Below are 22,849 nucleotides of genomic sequence, written 5' to 3' on the forward strand. Positions count from 1 at the left end.
ATTTCCATGCAGATATTCTGAGTCATCATACGATGAAAGAGTAATGGAACTGCCAACTAGTCACTCATAACGAGTGCACCTCAGCACATGTGTTGACTTCAGTCCTACGTTCATAGACCTCTATGACGTAGTGCAAAGGGCGGCCACTAGAGTGAACCCAAGAGTTGGAACTTAATCTGAGACGATTCTGTTCGACGCCGGGGTGGAATCCGGTGTGGCTTAGTGGATAAAGCATCAGCACGTAGAGCTGAAAACCCGGGTTCAAATCCCGGCGCCGGAGAGAATTTTTCTCCGTTCCATTACTCCTTCATCGTAGTATTCTGAAGCTAAAAATGTGTTGTGAATTATGTAGTTGTTCGTACAGATTTTTTTTTTTTCGATTTTTAACTAGGTACAAAATTACATTTTTCTTACGCATTTATTACAATTGTTACAAATCACGTCACTCTTGTAAATTCTGTAAGACTGTACAATACATTAGGATGTATAATTAACCAGTGAAGAATCAAGTTCCTAAAGTCGTATGGTTTGTAACAATTTTTGTGATAAGTGCGTAAGAATGATGTAATTTTTATTTAAAAATTGAAAAACAAAATCTATACAAATCAATTAAAGCACATTTTTAGCTTCAGAACACTAGCCAATTAAAGAAATGATACTTCTGAATAGTTTATTCTCTATTTGTAATGTTCTTTTACCTTTAAAACTAAAGAAAAAAACGTATTTTATAAACAACTTCAAATTAGTGAAACTCTGAAAATATTGAGATTAGGACAAATGTTTTTTTGCTCAAAACGTCTTTGGTAATATGCTCCTCATGAATCACCCTGTATATAACTGAAAAATTTCTATATGGACATAATAATTTAGAAAACAAAGTCCTGCGTTTCCATTACACACAATATATCCAAATATTTGTAAGGCCTTATAATCTGAACGCCAATTTTTGCACATTATAATAATACATTTTAGTCAAACCTTTACTTAAAAGTGTTGTATTCCTCTTATAGACACAATTCCTAACAAACTGATTTTCAATTAATAATAAAATGAAATATATTAATCTTTTATCTTCATTTAGTGCTACTTACACTTTGTATTTCACCGAAAAATCTTAAGGTTTAAAAAAATCCTAATAACAAGTTTTGTTAACCACACTTTTAAGAAGACCCACAAAAAATCATGTACATACTAGAAAATTTGGAGGAGTAATCACCTCACCATCAAGAATAAAATCATCACTTATATAGTACTCGTACAAACAATAGTAAATTGTTACTATAGAGAAAGAGGAAGTGTACCAAAGAATATATTGAATTTAAAATAATATTTTCTAACCCCGTGTTTCATAATCACTAATCACTATTTTTGGAGGAATTTATCAGTCTATTTAAGATTTATAATTGAACGTTCGATTTGATCCTAGAGAATTTCTGGTGTGGAAGCAGAAATCCTTTGTGGCGAAGTAATGTTATTTTTTAATCTTACTACAGGGCTGTTTCTGATCTCTGATAACGAATTTGAATGACGTCATCACACCGACAGTTGAATTGCGGCGAGAGGTGACAGACCAGTAGTGAGTGATTCCATAATCACAGTGCACGGTGTATCACAGTAGCAATGCCCAAGAAAATCGAGCCTTTTTGGGATGGATACATAACAACTCTTTCCGATGCCAAGTGAAAATCATAGGAGCCTGCAAAAAAAGTGGTTTCGTTATTTCCAAGAAAGGCATCCTGTGTGTACCTAATAAGACTGGCAAATCTCGGATGGGATTGATTCCAGAGTGGAAAAAGCAAGAAAATCCATCCCCCGTCACAAGTCGCCGCACTCCACGAGATGACACAAATTAATTCCATTCGAGCTTTACCAATATTATTAGTACACAGAAGATGCCTTTCTTGAAAATAACGAAACCTCGTTTATTGCAGGCTTCTTTTATTTTCACTTAACTGTACTTGGCATCTGAAAGAGTTGTTATGTACCCCTCCCAAAAAGGCTCGATTTGCTTGAGAATTTCTGCTGAGAGTCGCCGTGCACTCTGGCTATGAGATCACTTACTGGTCTGTTACCTCGCGCCACAGTTCAGCTGTCGTATTAACTCCTGACGCACATGATATCATTCAAATTCGTTATCAGAGATCGGAAACAACCCTGTATTCTTGTATCCTACTCACCTTATTGTCTCATTTTCTAAAATTGGATATGGAATTCATCCGCTTGGAGTACAATATGTTAGAGATTCGAATGAAAGAACCAACTTAACAAGTTATTATTTATTTATAACGAAGAAAAATTCGTTCCGGCGCCAATTCTACGTACTGGGTGCTCTACCACTGAGCTACGCCAAGGCTCAATCCACGGCACCGGATCGAACTCTTCTCTTTTGTTTTTTTTTGTTTTTTTTTTTTTTCCAAAACAGAGAAGTCTGTAAAAACAAAAATTAATAATGTCATCACATAGACAACTTGACAGGTATGAATTGGGAGGCAGATATCTATGACAAATCTGAAATTGTTTTCAAAGTCTTCGTTTCAACAGCCTGTCTCAGATGAAGTAGCGTCCAGGTCCACTTGCCTGCGGACGCCTTGGTCATCTTACCCGTTTTGTTAGTAACAATTAATTACTTAAGTGCAAAGGAATGCAGGGTTAATCAACAGATATTGCTTTTAGGTATGTGAGATTTTTCATTCTTTTATGTTTAATTAAATGTTTTTCTACTCCTCTGGCCGTTAGTATAAAGAAATTTCATTGTTAGCAAGGATATAGAAGAATCAGAATTGTAGTTACGTTTTAATTAAGTCACTTAGCTAATTGGAAAGTAGAATGAGGAATTAACAATTACGTAATAGTTGAAAATGTAGTAATGTAGTTTCATTAATATAACTAATAATGTAGACCTACCAGCGAATAGGGATTATAAAGAATGGACACTTCGCGTCTGTACCTTTGATGTAGCCGGACTGATTTCAATGACCTTCAAGCCAGCTAGAGGGTGAGATTCTGCTTTCTCCCTAGAGTTGGCGCTGACATCACACCAGCTAGCAGTCGACACAGCGGAAATATAACACATATAATTAATACATTTAGGTACATTATGTACTCAAATAAAATAAATTGGATCCATAAAATAATAAATCCGTCATTAACTGTAATGTCTAGACTCTAGAGTTCCTTTATAATGAGAGTTGAGACGTTGACCCCAACAACAATTAAAATATGTAATGATTTGATTGCACTGAAAATGGAAAAACAAAACTCTTACGAGAAGTAAAACCATATACCTATATTATATTATATACAAAATATTAAACGAATTTGATACATAATTTTATAATGTATTATATTATTTTATAATATAATTTATTATATCTGAAATATAAAAAAATTTATTACAACTAGTTCGTCACTGAGAAATAAGGAAAAGCTGTTAACTTGAATTTATTTGAAGCAAACCATTACTGGATTATGCAATAAGGTAGGCGATGTTTGAATCCTGTGTCTCAACTCTATTCTCAATTATTATCTTAGCCTATGCTCGATTACACTAACCTCTAGCACTTGAAAGTAGAACTAAACGCTGGCGCACAGAGAAATAAAACACAGGAAAATTCGCTCAGTGTCCATTCTTTATAATCCCTATTCGCTGGACCTACGCTTTAAGTACCTGCTACAGCAATGTACAAAATTAAATTATATTAAATGTTTTTGTGTTATGTGGCTTATTTAACATTAAGGAATAGCGATTAACAAAGTGTTTTTAAGATGTTGATTTCACTGAATAATGTAAGGATATATTTTTATTATTATCCGAATATTTCTTGAAAATTCATACTACTAGAGATATTTTCATTTACATCATGTACCTAAAGCGCATATACACCAGTGTAATATTGTTGGCAACATGTGTCAACAAAGCGTGAAAGTGCAGTGACAAATTTTGGCAACATGTGGATAAAAACAATTTTCCGTCACTGAGCGGTAAACATCAAAGAATGTTTGAAACATTTATGTTGACTTACACTTTTACTACGTTATACTACTTTTGACCAATAAACGGTACGAAAGGACGTCTTTCAACCAATCATGGCTGCTTATCTCACAATTTTATCGCTTCCCTAGCATTTGTTTAATTTTATCGGTTTCCTAGCATTTGTTTATTTTTATCACTACCCTAGCATTTGTTTCTTTGTTTGCCAACATTTCAAACTGCAAATACTTTACGGTACTAAAAAAACATGCTTTGCGATGGTAATTTGTTTCCCGCATAGATAGTGACTGAAAATGGCGGCTCCGTTCAAAAATTTTAGTGAAGGTAACATTAGTGAAATAGAATTTTATTAAGTCAATTAACATCTATTTTATTGTATTAGGGTACCTTATTTTTTCTAATCTATTTTCTTCTCTTTTTATCACCTCCCTACCATACGTTTCTTTATTTGCGAACATTTAAAACTGCAAGATAAAAAAGAGAGTATTATAAAACATGCTTTGCGATAGTAATTTGTTTACAGCACAGACAGTCAACACAGACACAGACGCTAGCAACTGCAGAGGTTATATGAGCGTCGCCGGTGTGCCGGAATTTTTGTCCCGCAGGAGTTCTTTTACATGCCAGTAAATCTACTGACATGATCCTGTTACACTGAAATACACTCAGTAAGTCAATTAATATTTTATTGTATTAGAGTACTTGTTTTGTTCCAATCTTTATATAATTTCTTCTAATCGTGTAATAGTCAATTATATTCCACACGAATTTTTATTTTCTCTAGATAAGTCAAAACCTCTAGGGAAATTACTGTTGATAACATTATTGTGGCATATTTATATCGGTTTAACAATGTTGTCACATAGTTATGATCAGACAGCGGATGTTCAGTCCCGACATTTAACGCTAAATGTATGTCAGTTGCAAGGAGGTCATTGAACTAATTGCTGTTCTCTCTCTCTCTCTCTCTCTCTTTGTGTAAGCCAAGGGACGTGGCGTCTTGTCGTTGTGTAGGGACCGAAAATCCTCCGTCTGATTATAACTTAAGAAGATTTAATTCTGCTTTGGGCTTAATGTCTTCTGTTTTTAGAATAGTGTTTCACATTTCTTGAATACAACGAATATTCTAATATAGGCTGGAATAGACAAAATACAGTAATTTAGTTATTTTAATAAATATGTATAGAGATCGGCCGTTTTTATGTAATGTTAAGTATGAAGACTAGAAAAATAAAAAAAAGAATAATGATGTAAGGCGAGAAATTTCAGTATTATTAAATATGAATAGCATGAGATAAAATAAAGTATAATTTTATTGTGAATTAAAAACAGCAACACAAAAACCATCAGTAACCGCGAAAGGAGGAATTCTTTAAAACGGTTCAGGTAAAGATTCAGCTAAATAGTGACAATATTGTTCTAGTTTAAACATTTTGTAGCAGAAAAATATTTTCAATAATTTTTTCTTGTCAATATTCATAAGATGTTACCAACTTATATTGGCAACAATATTACCCAGGTGTAAATGCGCCTTTATAGAACGGAATGACCATTATATGAAGATATATCATATTATTTAATTAAATATTTGAAAATAATTATGAGCAACACTGAAAAGAGAAATTTTGAAAACTGTAATTCATTTATGAAATAGGAACCTTTTCTCTTTCTGGATATAATGCATATATTAAGACTGTTTATTTTTTGTTTAAACTATCACAATTGCTATATATAATTTTAGAAATCTTTGTATGTTCATTTTGTAATAATAATCTATTCAAGACAATCTGGTAACAAAGATTGTTTAATTATCTCTTCTGAATTGAATCGTACGAATTATGCATTTAAGCCTATATAAGACTTTGACATGGGAAATTATAATTTTCGGTGTTTTCTACTGAGTTTAGGGTTAAGTGCATTATTCAAGGTTCCATATTATAAGAGTAACGGTATCACAACGTAATAGATTTTACCACAGTCTAGTATATACAGTCACGAAGCTCAATACGTAGGGAATATGCATCCAAGGTAGTTGCTAACCACTAGGATCACTATTATCGCCTCATTACTGACACTGCGAAATAGTACCGGCACAGTCTATTGTTCCTAGTACCCTCAACAACTCAAGCTTCGTGACTGTATATACTAGACAATGGTTTTACTTAAAGTATTATCACAGTCTAATATATACAGTCACGATGCTTGAGGTGATGAGAGTACTAGGAATAACAGACTGTGTCGGTACTATTTCGCATTGTCTGTGATGAGGCGATAGTAGCGATCCTAGTGGTTAGCAACTATCTATGGATGCATATTCCCTATGTATTGAGCTTCGTGACTGTATATACTAGACTGTATAAAACTCTGAACCAGGGCGGCCAGATTGTTGTTAGATGGTCGCCATATTGAGGCGTTACTGTAGCCCAATGTCGCCAGTCCCTGAACTTCCATATCACCGCCTCTAAAAGCGTAATAATTTTTTTTTCTGCCTGACAAGTGTTAGGCCACAAGGCCTGTTACCGTCTCACATAAAAGTTTCACTCCATCTCTTAGCAGGACAACCCACAGATCTTTGGCCATATGGTACATAATTATAAATTGTCTTTGGGAGTCTACTGTTACTCACTCTTTCCAAATGATGTTCCCAATTAGATTGATATTGAACAATGTAATCTAAAACTGGTTGAGTTTATATTTTCTTTAAAATTTTCAGATCTCATTTAGTATAGCCCGCTGTTCTTCGCATGAATCGCATTTCACAAGCCGTTATTCTGCTTTTATCTGCTTTCCTCGGTGTCCATGCTTCGCTGCCATAGCTGAGCATCGATCGTGCCAATGTGTTGTAGAGGCGTATTCGGGTGTGTTTCTGAACCAAGGATGGTTTCATCACACTATTTATAATGCCCATAGCTCTTGTGTATTTATTAATTTTCTGTGATATATCCAGTTATTCAAAAATGGAAAGATTGTAGCCTAAATATGGGAAACTACAGGGTTGGGCAGATAAAACCGGCCCGTGTTATGACATTGATGGGTACTAATGATTTGAAACAAACTTCAAATGGAATGAAAATAAAATGCATTTACCTTCATAATAAATGTTGGAAGTGCCCTCCATCTGCATCTAGACACTTCTGTGCACGTTTTAACAGATTCATGAAAACACGTGTTAATTCCTCATGGGTGATACTGCGGATGCACCAAATCTTGAATGCTGCTTTTCGCTGGTACTGAGCGAAGTGGATATTTGTCTCTGAATACTTGTTGTGTTTCCTTAATAGAGCTGGTCTGTACGTACGCCTCCACAATGAATATTCGCTCTGGTATTGAATAACTCATGCTTATTTAAAAAACAACTCTTTACATGTGTTTAGAACGTCTGACTTTTAAACAGTAACCAGAAGAGGTTATAAGCAACAATGGCGCAACAACAATGATACAAAACACGCGGAAGATACAGTATAGCCAACATAATTACATTTTCAAGAAAAAAGAAAGAAAAGAAATTAATACCCTACATAATTTATTTTCCAAATCATATGACATGAGATGGGGCCGGTTTTATCTGCCCAACTCTGTATTACATCTTTCTAATATTTGATTATATATTGACCTTTGGAGGCTGTCTTCTGAAAGTGCTAATAATACCAAATCATCTGCAAAGAGAAATCAATCCAATTTTATTTAAGGTGTCTGTTAATTTGTATATATCCATGGCGAGTTTGCGTCCATTCTTTAATTATTCGGTTCATATAAATAATAATTAATAATATACTTTTCAAATAAAAAAGTCTATATCCCTAATTAAACACACTTGAAACATATTTACGTTACCAATTTTTGAGTTATTAAATACAGCCCTACCGTATAACAGAATAAATATTTATAAACTAAAATTAAGGGAAGGTTTGTTGTTATGTCAACTGTCCGAAGACAGGTTTGAACCTCACCAATAAGACATCGCTCATGAGGGAACTAAGCCAGAAGATAATGGTGTAGAATGGCCAATACAACAATTATATTATTATGCATAACTCTTTTCAGAACTGATCATCATCTGATTAAATTATATTGAAACTTTCTTCTGCTCCAACTATTGTCATCTCCGGCATTTCGGACTGGGAAGTAGGTCTATCTGTAGTGGCACAATAATGTCACTTTATAAATCAATGTACTTTTTTGAAGTGAACAACTTGAGAATGTCTTCCGACGGTTCAAAATTCTGGCAACATGTTTCTTGTATGCTTACATTAGATGAATGCGTGCACGTAATATTGACAACATCTAAAATAGTATATACCGAATGTATTAACATAACATTGATAGTTTAATTTGCCGCGGCATCAAAGTCCTGCCGATTGTTAAGGAGGAACTCGTGTCTTTAGTACACCATGTTCAAAGTACAGATCGCATTATGTCGCCCAAAAATCGAGTTTTTCGGGACGAATATCGCCCAAATAGCGATAGTCGCAATTCCTTAAAAATAGATCCCAAAATCCCTATTTATGTTGCCCAAAACAGCGAAATATCGCCCAATCTGGCCACCCTGCTCTGAACTCATTTGCAAAGAAAGATTATTAACTAGTCAGTGGCGGCTAGTAGTGTTCAGATACTGGAAGTTATTTGAAACTTTGCCCTCTGGTCGGTTTGAAAACCTTGGTGCTATTTTCCTTTCTAGCAACAATAAAGTTTTGTTTTGTAATTATGCACTTGCTTCATTTTCTTATCCCTGCTTCCTCATAATATCTGTGGTACAAGATTTAAATCCACGAGTCGTCATTCTAACATTGTGCTGTGTTCATTATGTTTATCGTACAATTTTTTTCATACACTTCTCAATTTTATCACTAGGATGGACACAACACGAAAGAGCCACTTTCAACTGTTCAGCCATTGTTCCGTAGCGGTGCCATTTTTGAGACACGCAGAATCAAATTAAAAGTTGAAAATACTCGTAACATTTTAGAAGAATTAATAACATGTAGCCTACTCTAGCTTTTTAATGAAGGAGCCGCCAATGTTTTAGCTTATAAACTATGCGAGACTGTGTTTCACGTTTAATTAAAGATCAGTCACATTTTAAATGATGGAAACATATTGGTTTATCTGGAATGTAATGAATTAAAATTCGTGAATTGTAAATTCAAATTCGATTTTAAGAAAAACTGATTTAAACTTTATTATGATAACTAATATTGTAACTTATATTTAAATCGAAATCTATGGTAAAATGAGTTCACTGACACAGAGTCTCCGAGAATGAATGATGGGGTTTCATGAGGTTACTCTGAAGTATGTATTATGACGTATAATGTATTAAAAGTACTTTCATTTAATTCAGTAAGTAAAAATATTGCATACAGTTCTATGTTATGTCACTGTTAAATTTATAATTTCTCTTGTTAATTAGTTGATTTGTTTTTGCTTTCTGATGTTGTTGTCCCAATTAAGTCATTTGGGTTGAACCACACTGCGGCAAACAAACAGTTTCAGACTGTTCGAAACAAACTGTTTGTTACTGTTTCGGACGTCTTCAATAGAATTGTAGCAAACAGATCATTACTACACACTGTACCTGTGATCCTTCAGTTTAAAATTTTAAATAGCCGGACGTTTTTCTAGTTTCTTAGCATCACATTTCATCTAAAAATTGGTTTATTATACTTTAGACAAGAAACTCAATTGGTTACTGTATCTAATAATTCGTTTTGTTTCTGTACGTTAATATAATAATTTATTATATTTTATTAGTCTATACATTAAACAGTATTTCTTTTTCAATTCTGTAATTATTTCAGGTTTTGAATTATACTATACCTAAAACAATAAATCAGTAATTGTAAAACTTACTAACTGGTAGTAAGAATGTAAATAACGAATCATTAATTGATGATATTGATAAGACTAGTGGAAAACCCGTTTTTTCACCTTTGGATTCCTTGCTACCGAGTATTTCACACACCCTAAAATAATATAGCCTACAATCTAGCAAAAAATCACAGTCAGCTGGTAAGATGTTTTTGGATTTTGGCTGCTGCAAACAAATAGACATGAAACAATTCCCGGCTGTCTCTCCCTGCTTGGAACAAACAAAACGTTTCGTCTGCTTAGTGTAATCATGTGACAGACTCGAGCTTGCTTATCAAGGGCTAATTGGTTACAGTAAACCGTCTGAGTCAGTTTCAATCAGCTTGACACAGTTTTGTTTCATGCAGTGTGTTTTAGCCAGGAAAGTAAATGAGGAGAAATTGTGCGTGACGTATTACCCCTTCCACTGCACTGATGTGACGCTGAGAGAGGGGTTGTTTATGTCAAAGCCACTCGATTCTACCTTAATTCCATCGAGCCCATCTAAATCAGTAGGAGGAGGTAAAGAGGGGAAATTACTCCAAGAGTCACATTTTTACATCTCTGGTTTTAGGTGTTAGTGTTAAATTTATATGCCACACGACAAGGTGCTACGGTTGAATTCGCTGTTAACATGCTACAAATTGGCGATGAACCAGAGCTTCCAGATAAGATCCTGTTCTCAGATAAGACATCAGCAGCGATTGTGTAAATCAGCACAATTGCCGCATTAAGAGCTCCGAAAATCCTCATGACACACACGAACATATTTGATACTGTCCTAAGGTGAACGTTTGGTGCGGTGTAATGCACAACCAGACTTTTGGATCCTTTTTCCTTTGCTGAAATCAACATAAAATATAAATAGACATGCTAGAGAGCTTTCTGTTTCTTAGATGAAATGGATAACACTGGGGTTTATAACATCTTTTAACAAGATGGAGCAGCACCTCACTTTACGAATAATGTGTAAGAAGAGTTGAATCGTTGATTTACAGAGCGGTGGAATGGCAGAAATTCACCTATCCCGAAGTCTGCAAGAAGTCCTGATCTTACCCAACTACACTTCTTTCTCTGGGGTTATGCCAAAAATAATGTTTACTGTGAATAATTCCGAATCTTGTCGTCCTCAAGAGAAGAACCAGACAAGCAACTGCAAGACTCCAGACTACCTTGCCAGAGTGTGGACTGAAATTGAACATCGTTATGACCTGTGTCGTGCTGTTAATGGTGTTCATATTGAAACTTACTAATGTTGTTTTGTATATTTTTCAGTTACTGAATTAAACAGAAGCGCATACAATTCATTACACATAATACACACGTCGCATTAACCACATGAAATCTCACTTTCATTCTCGGAGATCCTGTATATTTAATTTCATTAATACATCTACATTTTGTGCAATTTTATTAATACATCTACATTTTGTTACTACAGTGATCATAATACGACTATTTATACTAGAATTACATATGACTGCATGACAGAGTTAGGAAAACACAGAAAATGGTAGAAACTCAAAATATTTCTAAATTTAATCCCAACTATATATTCGGAGATATACTAGTAGTTTCTTGGCTGTCAATATTTTGAGAGATACCAAATTGAGAAACAAAAACATGCAACGAATTAGTCTACTATAAATTGACCTGGTAAGGGAACTATCAGCTAAAAGTGCATTAACTAACTAAATTTATTAAAGCAACGACGTCTACAACATACAGTTCGGATCCATCTTAGTACATACTATAGCTTCAATATGAATCTATGAACCTACTTCTATTTGGAAATCTTGATGCGATGAGTGATCTGTTACAAGGAACTAAACAATTATATGATATAAATTTGCATGTAATAATTTAATACATTTCAAGAATTAATGCAAGAACTACAAAAAATTTTATCGAAAAAATGGAATAGGTAGCATATTTACGATAAATTACGGGATTTTTCTGTAATTATTTTTCATTACATACTAACACAGAAAACATGCATATGGTGCTATAGTTCATGGTTTAAAATCTTAATTTTTTATTTATGAAATTAATTTAATTCATGTTAGGGACTGTACCAGACTCCAAAGTAGACTGCTATCATGTAAAGTTGGGACATTTATGTTTTATGAAATACTAACTTATTGATCAGTTGTTTCAAATTACATTCCTCAGTCTAATTTTAATGTGTCACATTCTCTACCCACGATCATGCATGTACTGAAGAAGTTATAGGGTACTTACTAAGTCAGAGACTGTTAAGCCTTGGTTTTTCTGAACCCATGCATACGACGTGCGATATGCGTGACCCGCCTCGCACAAGTCCGGACTACACAAGAGATGGTGAGTGATTTCTATAACTGCGAGATGCGAGGTCTGCGCACGTCGCAGCCATAGAAACCACTTACTATCTCTCGTGTAGTTCGGATTTGTGCGAGTTGGGCCTCGCACCTCGCATGTCGCATGCGTCGGTTCAGAAAAATCAAGGCTTAAGGGGAGGCGGCCGAACTTTAGGACATGCAGAAGCAGGAAGAATTCTGACCTGTGTTACAGCAGCAGGGAAGGACATAGCGCGGTGCCGAGGGACTCACCTGTATCCACAATGACGTCGATTAGGTCCATGCTCTTGGCGAAGGCATCTCTCAGGTTGATATGGTGGAAGGAGACGATGCTGCCCTCCCTCTTGGCTCGCTCCAAGGCCTCGCGTCTCTTCAGCGCCTTCTCTCTTCTCATCTGGTTCTTGTAGAACTCGGCAAAATTGTTGACGATGATGGGAATGGGCAGAGCGATCACCAAGACGCCACAAATGCAACAGACACTTCCTATTACCTTCCCGAGAGGGGTGGTAGGATATATATCCCCATAGCCCACCGTCGTCATGGTGATTCCCGCCCACCAGAACGTCTCGGGTATACTGATGAATTTCGTGTCTTTCTCCTCTTTTTCGGCAAAGTAAGCGAGACTTGAAAATATGAGCACGCCCATGGCAAGGAAGAGCATGAGGAGACCGAGTTCCTTGTAAGAATTTCTGAGCGTGAACCCGAGACTCTGAAGGCCCGTGGAATGCCGGGCCAGTTTCAGGATTCGAAGAATTCGCATGATCCGGAAGATTTGGACCACACGTCGTACATCTTGGAACTGGTCCGTCGCGTTCTTGTTGGTCTCGAGAAGGAACAAGGACACGAAGTAAGGCATGATGGCCAGGAGATCAATAACATTGAGGCCGCCTTTGAAGAACTTCCACTTGTTTGGGGAGGCGCTGAAGCGGAGTACGTACTCTAGTGTGAACCAGGTGATGCACACTGCCTCGACCATCGCTAGCTGAGGATTGTCCTGAAAGTTGCCCTTTTCGTCATTCACCTGAAGGCTGGGGATTGTGTTGAGCGTCAGGGCGATCGTCGACAGTACTATGAACAGGATCGAGATGACGGCTATAACCTGCAACCGGTACAAAGGGTTCAGTCGTGGCCAGGGAAGCAGCTCTGCAGGACGCGTTGATGTCATGGGCAACTGATACTGTCATTTGGTATGAAAGTGCTGGATTTATGAAACTAACACTGTCGTCTTCTGTGAAAGGAAGTTATAAACCGTTATTCTTCACCGACAAGATATTATATTTTAATAATACACTTGCAACATGAATCTCCTCAGCTGCGGGGTACGTGCAATATATTTAGAGCTATCAATTAGTAATACATAGGTTAAACTAGAAATGTACGAAATACGGATAAACACTGACGTTAGGGATTATCACATAATTAAATGAGCTTTTGAATTATCAACCAAATTAGGTAAGTATCATAAAATCGTGAATGTCCAATCAATCGGAAATAGCAACATTTTTTATAAACATATATTTTTGTCTAAGGTAATCTATAGATAATTTAAAGACACCGATATGTAAGAAATTGGAACTATTGTGCTGCAAGTACAGGGATTCTACAATAAAGTACGAACTTGCATAGATTAGTAGGTTTAATCGCCTTTATATCTCCAGGAATCAGAAAGCTGCCTCCAAATTAAAATTTAATGATAAAACAGACAATTTTGTTTTGGACTATTTCCTGGACCATTAATGTGCTATCAATATGTATTGCAATAATTCTCCTTATATGTTCCTTAATTGAAAAAGAGCTGTATTAAAGACAATTAAAGTCTAATATCTCTGAGTATAGCTAAGTTACAACAAATGACTACATAGCAACAAGAAAATAATACTGCATCTTATATCTGACACCTACTGTAACATCTGGCATTAAATTGGAATTTGAGAAAAATTGTATGTTAAAATAAAATGTGGTGTTGAATGAATGAAGTGATTTCAATGCAAGAGAATAAATATGAATTTTGAAGTGTGCATAATTGAGCGGTGTAATTTAGAGTGAACATATTTCTATATGATGAAAGGGAAGGAAATTGCCTTGTGGAGGTAGTCTTACAGGTAATATCAAAGGAAACCATGCTTATGGATAGGAAAGGGAAGAGCGCTTGTGTACGGAATGTCTTAAGAGTGGCGCTGTTAGGAACGATAGCATATTGAAGACTGAGACATGAGGTACAACAATCATTCTCCAGATAGCGACAGAGAAGAAGGGGAAGAAAAAGAGAAGTAGAAGTAGAGAAGTCCAATGAACGATCGTGCTTTCGCTGGGAGCTTTTTCACAAAGAGTTAGCTTCATGCTTTTTAATGTTAATATACAGATATATTATCAGCACACACAAAATACATTCCATTACCCAAATAGGTTTTTTAGTTTCGGGTACAAATTATTAATAATTAATAAGAAAAATGTTAAATTAATATTAGTGTGCTCAAAAATGCAACTTAGAGGATTAGCCTCAGCCACAAAAGAGCAACAGCAGCATCAGCAGGCAATATAAAGATATACCGACGAAACAGCTGCATTCCACATCCAGCACCTTGCCAACCCAACAACACTGTAGCACCCTCATCATGGCGGTCTCAGCAAGGCACCTGCAGCTCTACGGTCTGACGCCAATACCTTGTGTATTCATCGATTTCTCTCCAAACTTACAAACTTATAACTTATTGCCCTATAATTTCACTTAAATCATTCTTGTTAACTTATATTTTCTCACATTTTTCTTAAGTTCTAACCACTGTCTCTGTTTTGTGTATTTATTCTATTAAATCGTATCTAGTGTTCACATCCTCTGGTTCGCATGTACTCGCTGTACAGTCCGCATTTCACGAAAAGATCCGAGCAAGGAATGCAAGTTTCTCCCCCACTCTCATAACCTATCCCTGACACGGAACCGGCCGGCCATTGACTGAGTCTTGTTTGTACCAGCCTGCCAATTACATCACTCCCATCCACCTGCTCCTTCAAGAACGCTGAGTTACTGGCTTACTCTCTCCTCTTACCCTGCAAGGACCATACTCCCCTCGCAGGAATCCTCTCGTGAAATTTGGACAGTAGATATGTTCGGTTGGGACTCTCCGAGTTGCGCCCCTTCGGCTTTCTTCCTCTCTCTATAAGCCCTGCATCTTTCGGCTTTGATCATTTCAGGCTTAATCGACTTCTTCTGAATTTCTCTTTCATGCGATATGCGTTTCTAGTATTTTGACTTGGATTTTAGCTGCTAATATTTCGACATTTCGATTTCTAGTTAATTGTGTTTAAGGGATTCTTACTTACAACTTTTCACTATCCGTCTAGATACATATGATCTCGCGTTTTCTGGTTAGATCTCGTTCAGACGAATCGCCTGAAACCCATGTCACCTTCCTACCATGTTTCAGTCTGGAGATGTACTGACTTGAAGATGCTTGACCTCGCGCGAAAGAACAAAAATGTGACGGACTCTTCCTCCTTTCCCTGCTCATGAGCTTAACTTTGAAGTAGCTATTGTTAAGTGTTTCTATTCTTCAGTTATCGATATCAGTTTCCACAATTTAGCTATAGGTTATAGTTTTTGAAATATTGTTTTTTCTCGCTCAACTTTTCCTAGGGGGCATTCACGTTAAAATGAGAGAGTAGATCTAATAATTTTGTAAAATTTTACATTGTCGTCACTTCATTGTAAACTTTATGTTAATAGATATACAGGATGTCCCATTTATCTTGTCCACCTCAAATAAGTTTTATGTTTGGTCAGGAATTGAAAAAAAAAAATTGGAAGTTATTTTACAACAAGGGTCTAACATAAGTATTAAGATTTGATTCATGTAACTGTATTCTTGTACAAGATACAAAGTGACGTAATCACTTTTTTTTTTCAAATAGTACCACATAATTTAACCATGTCGAATGAATTACGCTCTTTAAGACGAGTTCAAAAATGTATCATAATGCTAACATCCGAAACAATAACAATAACACAACGAAACCAATGATAATGTTCCATTTATCTTGTGCGCCTCAAAATAACTTTTATGTTTGGTCAGGAATTGAAAAAAAAAATTGGAAGTTATTTTACAACAAGGGTCTAACATAAGTATGAAGATTTGATTCATGTAACTGTATTCTTGTACAAGATACAAAGTGACGTAATCACTTTTTTTTTCAAACAGTACCACATAATTTAACCATGTCGAATGAATTACGCTCTTTAAGACGAGTTAAAAAATGTATCATAATGCTAACATCCGAAACAATAACAATAACACAACGAAACCAATGATAATGTTCCATTTATCTTGTGCGCCTCAAATAACTTTTATGTTTGAAACTTATATTGAAAATATGTTTTTTGGAAGTTATTTCACAACAATGGGCTAAAATAAGTATGAAGATTTTTTATGTAACTGTTTTTGTTGCATAAGACATAAATAACATCACTTTTTTTCAAATAGCACCACATAATTTTTTCATGTTACATTAATTATATTCTTTCAGACGACTTAAAAAATGTACCAGCTTTAGATCTTTCTGTACAAACAAATAACGTACTTCCAAAGTAATAATTCTAAATGAGCAGGAAGTCTTGTACACCGCATACTGTACATGAAATAATTGAAGGATTCAGAGCCATAGTGGGCCAAGCGCCATTTATTAAAAATTGAGAAAACAAGATTAAAATTAAGTGATTATCACAATTTAACGAAACATATAGCAAGTACTATAAAGTATGCACATTGAAACTAAATGATATGCTAATCTTCATTAAACTATGGTATTTACTTTACTTTAAACCTTGCTTTCTCCGATTTTAATAAATGACGCTTGGGCCCACTATGGTTCTGAACCCTTCACTTAAAAAATTATTGTTTCGGATGATAGCATTATGATACATTCTGAACTCGTCTTAAAGAGCGTAGTTCATTGGACATGGTTAAATTATGTAGTGCTATTTGAAAAAGCGATGGAGTTGCTTTTCTCTTGTATAAAAATACAGTTAAATGAACCAAATCTCCATATTTATGTTAGCAATTTGTAATAAATAACTTCTAAAAAATATTTTTAATTCCATTCCAAACATAAAATTTATTTGAGGTGGACAAGATAAATGGGACACCCTGTATATAATTGCGTTCGGTTCTATAATGGACACGCAGACTACGATGAAATTACTTTTCTTCCCATCTCCGGTTTTCACACCAGTATAGTGTATAGGTCTATATAAAAATTAAATTACACATTTTTTTACGTGACTGCGTATTTAAACATTTCATGTGTAACAGGAAGAGGATGCAATGACGCCATATAGTGATTGCGAACCGTCAAGAAAACATCATCTTATAATGCTAGACTTAAATATAGAAGAGTCCGTATCATATGAAGGGAGTATCGTAAGAAACAAATTAATAATTATGTAGGAAGAGTCCATATCATACAAGGGGGATGTTGTAAAAATAGCAACGTCAGCCAGAAATGGAACATATTGCTCATGTTATTTTCAGTGCTATTCCTTTTGCTCAATATTAAATGCGAAAACCCAATCTACGAGATTTATCCTGACACTTGCCTTGAAATACGTAAATATTCTTTTTAAGCACGAAAATAAGGTATGAATTATGAAAAAAAAAAATATATATATATATTTAGTAGAATGTAAAACAGAGAAATTCGACTTTTTCAGAAATCTTAAAAGTTTTGTTCGATACAAATTTAAGTCCCTACCTTACTAAATCTTCCATGGAAAATCTGTACTTTAATCTTTCTAAACATCTTGACAGAACGGGTATAGGCCTATAGTAAGTATTATAAGGAATTAAACTTCAAACAATCTACGTTTAAACTGCGTGAACTTTCCTATAATAATCCTCCTATAATGTATCATTGCCTCTCCTCTGGAATTCTTTACCTAGTGACGTCAGATATTGCCGGACACTGTCACACTTTAAAAATAAATTAGAAGAGTATGTTTTATTTCACGAAATCCGTTTCTGAGAAGTTGCTAGATTTATGCCGAGGTTTTTAATCTTTAGTATTTTGACAATAATTTCCTTTTTTGATTATACATCTCGATTACACAACTTTTAAAACTGTAACACTTCGGAATATGTATTATATGTCATTCTTGTGTTAAATTTTACAGTACTTGGTTAACATGTTTCAGCCTGTTATGTGCCATTTTCAGAACTCATAACAGGGTGAAATATGTTAACCAGGTACTGCAACATTTAACACGAAAAAGACATATAATACATATTCCGAAATTTACTTTTGTTAAATTTAACCTTTCTCTTGTCTTTATGCCAGGATAGTAGAACAGTTTTTTGTCCCTTACTTAAGGGGACACTCAACTATATGTTGGAACTTTTTTCCTATTTGACCAATCTTTTTCAAATTTGAAGAAAACGTTTAATATACACAAGGAAAGTAACATGCAAAATCTCAACTCATTAGATCCAATACTTTTCGAAATAAGAAATATTTCAATTTTTAATCAATCATTAATTGAAATATCACTTTTAATTATCATTTTTTATTTTTTGGCTTTGTGCATTTGACTGTGACTTCTCAATAAATAGTGGAAGAATTCTGCTTATTGATTTAGTTCTGTCACGTAAATTAGCGTAGGAATTTAATTTTTCATTTCTGTGATACTTTTTCTCCAATTTTTAAGTTGAGTGTCCCCTTAATAAAAATGATGCTGAGTATCACTGCTATTTTGTGTCTGTATTTGTTGTATATGTCTTTGCTTTTTGTTTTATCTTTTTTGCATAATTTAATATGTTAGACCAATTTTTAATATTTTCAATTTCAACTTATAAGTTCAGTTTTTTTAGGTCATATCCATTCTGTCACTCGTTATTACTGTAGATTAATTGCACTGATGTATAATTTTTCTTGTAGTTGTATTGCATTTCTGGTAGTGTGGAAGAGAAGGCCTGATGGCCTCAATTCCACCAGAGTAAATAAATAAATAAAAATAAACAATGTACCAAGCTAAAGTTAAATTATATTATTATTATTATTGTTATTATTATTATTATTATTATTATTATTATTATTATTATTATTATTATTATTATTATTATTATTAACAGAGCTCATGTCTCACATCAATGAAAAAAGTGGAAACAGTCTTTTACTGAAACTCAGATAGGCTCTGTTAGAATACAATATCTCGTAATACTTTACATTTATATACAATTTATAAGAAGCTACAGTTAAAAGTTATAGAGTTTACTGTTTCATTATCAAAGTAATATCATCTTTTAAAAATTGGTCTTATTTAACTACGAGATCATTGCGCGATACTGTTCATATAATGCAGTAGTGTCAGAGTTGTAAGCTCCGAAACCGGTTGTGGTGCTAGAGACGTCCAGTCGGAGCGTGAACTTGCTTATGTCTGTGGAAGCACCGGCGCTCGCAACGAGTTATAGTGGAGCGCTCCGCTCCGTTTAGGCTGTGTCTGACAACGCTGATATAATGGATTGCTGTCATCTACTAGCAGGTTTGTGAACCACTATGCCATCTATTGGACATGTCTACAGACGAGTAGGGACTAATGTCTTGCGAAACATTATTTGAAGGGTTCAGAGCCATAGTGGGCCAAGCGCCATATATTAAAAACGGAGAAAAGAAGGATTAAAATTAAGTGATTACCATAATTTAACGAAACATACAGCAAGTAATGTAAAGTATGCACTTTAAAACTAAATTATATATCGATCTTCATTAAACTATGGTATTCACTTAACTTTAACCCTTGCTTTCTCAGTTTCTAATAAATGGCGCTTAGCCCACTATGGCTCTGAACCCTTCATTTGTAGGTTTTTAGTGTAAATGACAATCAATCCCCTATTTATCTTACTTTATATTTTAAACAAGAAAACCAGTAAAAATTCCTATCAGATTGACCAGCACCGGGATTTTAACCCGGTCCTTCAAAATGAAAGACTAGTGTTGTACCACTGAACCAACTTGCTCAGTAAATATTCTTAACAGTATAGCATACATGGGCACAATTTTCGGTTACGTGAGGCACTCGATTTGAAATACTTTGTTTACTAGGAGAGGAGACTGCAGAGTAGGATGGGAAATATAAACTGCTGTGACCTGCGTCACCTTATCGTAATCGCTAAGGCGGTCAGTGGCGAATTATTAGGAAAGCGCTTGGTTAACGTGAGAGACTCGAAAACTTTTATTCAATTTGGCAAATTAATTCGGCAGCTTTAATCATAAACCTCTTTACTATTTCTCCATCATTGAATTGATTTAAATCACAGGCAAAAAATTGCGCAACTAGCCAATAATATTCCATCACGTTGTCTACGTTTATTTTCTTGAATATTCTCGCGTTTCTCAGGATTACTTAATAGATTTGCACGTTCTCGACCTAAAATAATTTCAGAAAATCATATTTCGTTTTCTACGCACATTTGATTTTTTTTTTTATAAATTTCTTTTGGAAATAATACCTACAAACAACATTTAATTCCTCGTAGGCTACCTTTTAATGCAGCGTGTTTAAGGTATAATGTCGTATTTAATATACTATGCAAATGTTAAGATCATACATTTTCTTCGGAATAGTACGAAAAATAACATTTAATTTGTCTTACCTTCTAATTCAGCATGTTCTTTATGACATAAGGAGTAATGTCGTTGTATATTAAATATATTAATGCTTAATAGGATTTTCGAGCATAATATACATCGTATGTTCTCCCCTTCTAAACAGCAAAAAAACTCTCCCTCCCATTTCTCATGAAATAATCGTTTTCTAACGCGTACACACTGCTTTGATAATGCCATTATGCCACCACTGATATTGCTTATGAAACTGATATAGAACCTGCCCACGCCTCGGAGCTACGTGAGGAAGGAACGGGGACTGTGAAGATGTCACTCAGAGCGATAAGCTCTGTGAAGGTCAGTGAGGCACAAATTCTCAAGTGAGTCACGATGCCCATGTATGCAGTATAGATATCTAATTCTACACCAAACGTCTATAACATACTCAACTAGCTCTGTTAATTAAAGAGAAGATGATTTGTATTATAATATACGCCTGATCCATTTGGGAAGTCATAAAATAAAAGGACAATTGATAAAGGGGGTGCTGTAGAATTCATTTCAGTTCCAATGTGATAATGAACCATTGAAGTTTTGTATCATCATTGTTACCGCATAAGAAACAAAAGAAGTTACTCAGCAACGACCGAATAAACAAAATGCCATTTACCGCGAAATGTGTCTTCCATATCAGTGGGCAAGTGAATACCCATAATGCAATCAAATGGGGACGTGAAAATCCGCATGTCTCATATGAACTGAAACGGGCTAGTCCTAAAATTAATGTTTTGTGAGCGGTAAGTCGCTATAATCTGTATGGATCATTTATCTTCGCAGAGGAAACAATTCGATCAGCACCATATCTGGACACGTTGAAAACTTTACCGAACCACAACTGCAACACGAAAAGGATGGTGCACCTCCTCATTGGGCAACAGACGTTTGTGATTATCTGGACGACACATTTGGTAACAACTGGTGTGGTCGTGGCGGGCCAATTATGTGGCCTCCAAATTCTCCAGACCTGACACCACCCGATTTTTTTCCCTGGGGTTTTGTGAAGAGTGATATATATGCACAGCGACCCAGGGATATTCATGATCTCAGAGCAAAGATTTTCTCAACTTTTAAGAAAGTTACCCCTGAGATTTTAGACCACACATGGGAGGAATTAGCCTCAAGATATGAACTGTGTCGTGTTCGCAATAATAGGCACGTTGAGGTCTAATTTGGAAAAAAAACTCCAATTCTTCTAGAATGCACGTACAAATCATTTAACAATAAATAGCAACAGTTCTGATTTTATTACGTTTTTATTTTATGTCTTCCCAAACGGATCACCCTGTATTTTATTTTATGAATGTAAATACTTCTTAAGGAACAATAATAAGAGAAATTTGCTGTAATATGAGACTCAAACATTGCCAAGTTACACTTCCATTATATTACAACGTTCCGCATGTTGAATTTAAAGATTTTAAAACTATAATGTAGGGACAAAAAATATCTTGCTTTCCTTGGAGATCCAAAATTCACATTAATGGCGGACATAGGCCATCGTAAAGCACGACTGTTCCATAATAATTAAATGGAGCGGTAACTTCCTATACACGGTCTCACGCAATGCTTTACCACAATACATTATTCAACGAAGCAAATTGGAGTATAATTGCAGGGACCCAGATGATAGTTATCTGTTGGCCCGGAAAGCAATCTACGGTAGTCTAGATACTTTGAATAAAACAGGCTTGTATTCACCGCATACAGAACTTATTTCTCTTCTCCGATTGTAATATGTAAACTCTTATTAATTGCGAATCAATACTTGAGACTAGACTCCGAGGAAGTTTCCATAGATTCATTAGACTTAATGAGACAGAAGTGAATGTAACATAAACGAACTCAGAAAAAAAAGTAATTAATTCAGCCGTCGACTTGAAAATATTGGTATATTATTCTAGCCAGATTTTCTCTTCTTGTAGCCTTGACCTCGAAGATCTGCTGAAGTTGTTTGAAGTAAGAATAGAACTTCAAACAAATCTTTGTCGTGGACATGATTTAGAATCCGCATTGATTGCTGAAG

General features: G+C 35.1%; 1 protein-coding gene across 4 annotated transcripts in view; it reads right to left on the minus strand.

Moving 5' to 3' along the window:
* Shab (Shaker cognate b) overlaps positions 1-22,849 on the minus strand; it is a 560,996-nt gene that overhangs the window by 159,274 nt on the left and 378,873 nt on the right. For all 4 annotated transcript variants that reach the window (XM_069845212.1, XM_069845209.1, XM_069845210.1 and 1 more), the window contains exon 3: positions 12,427-13,273. In XM_069845212.1, coding sequence (XP_069701313.1) covers positions 12,427-13,273 — 847 coding nt within the window. The remainder of the gene's footprint in view (positions 1-12,426; positions 13,274-22,849) is intronic.

Source organism: Periplaneta americana, chromosome 14, assembly GCF_040183065.1.
Source record: "Periplaneta americana isolate PAMFEO1 chromosome 14, P.americana_PAMFEO1_priV1, whole genome shotgun sequence".
NCBI lineage: Eukaryota > Metazoa > Arthropoda > Insecta > Blattodea > Blattidae > Periplaneta > Periplaneta americana.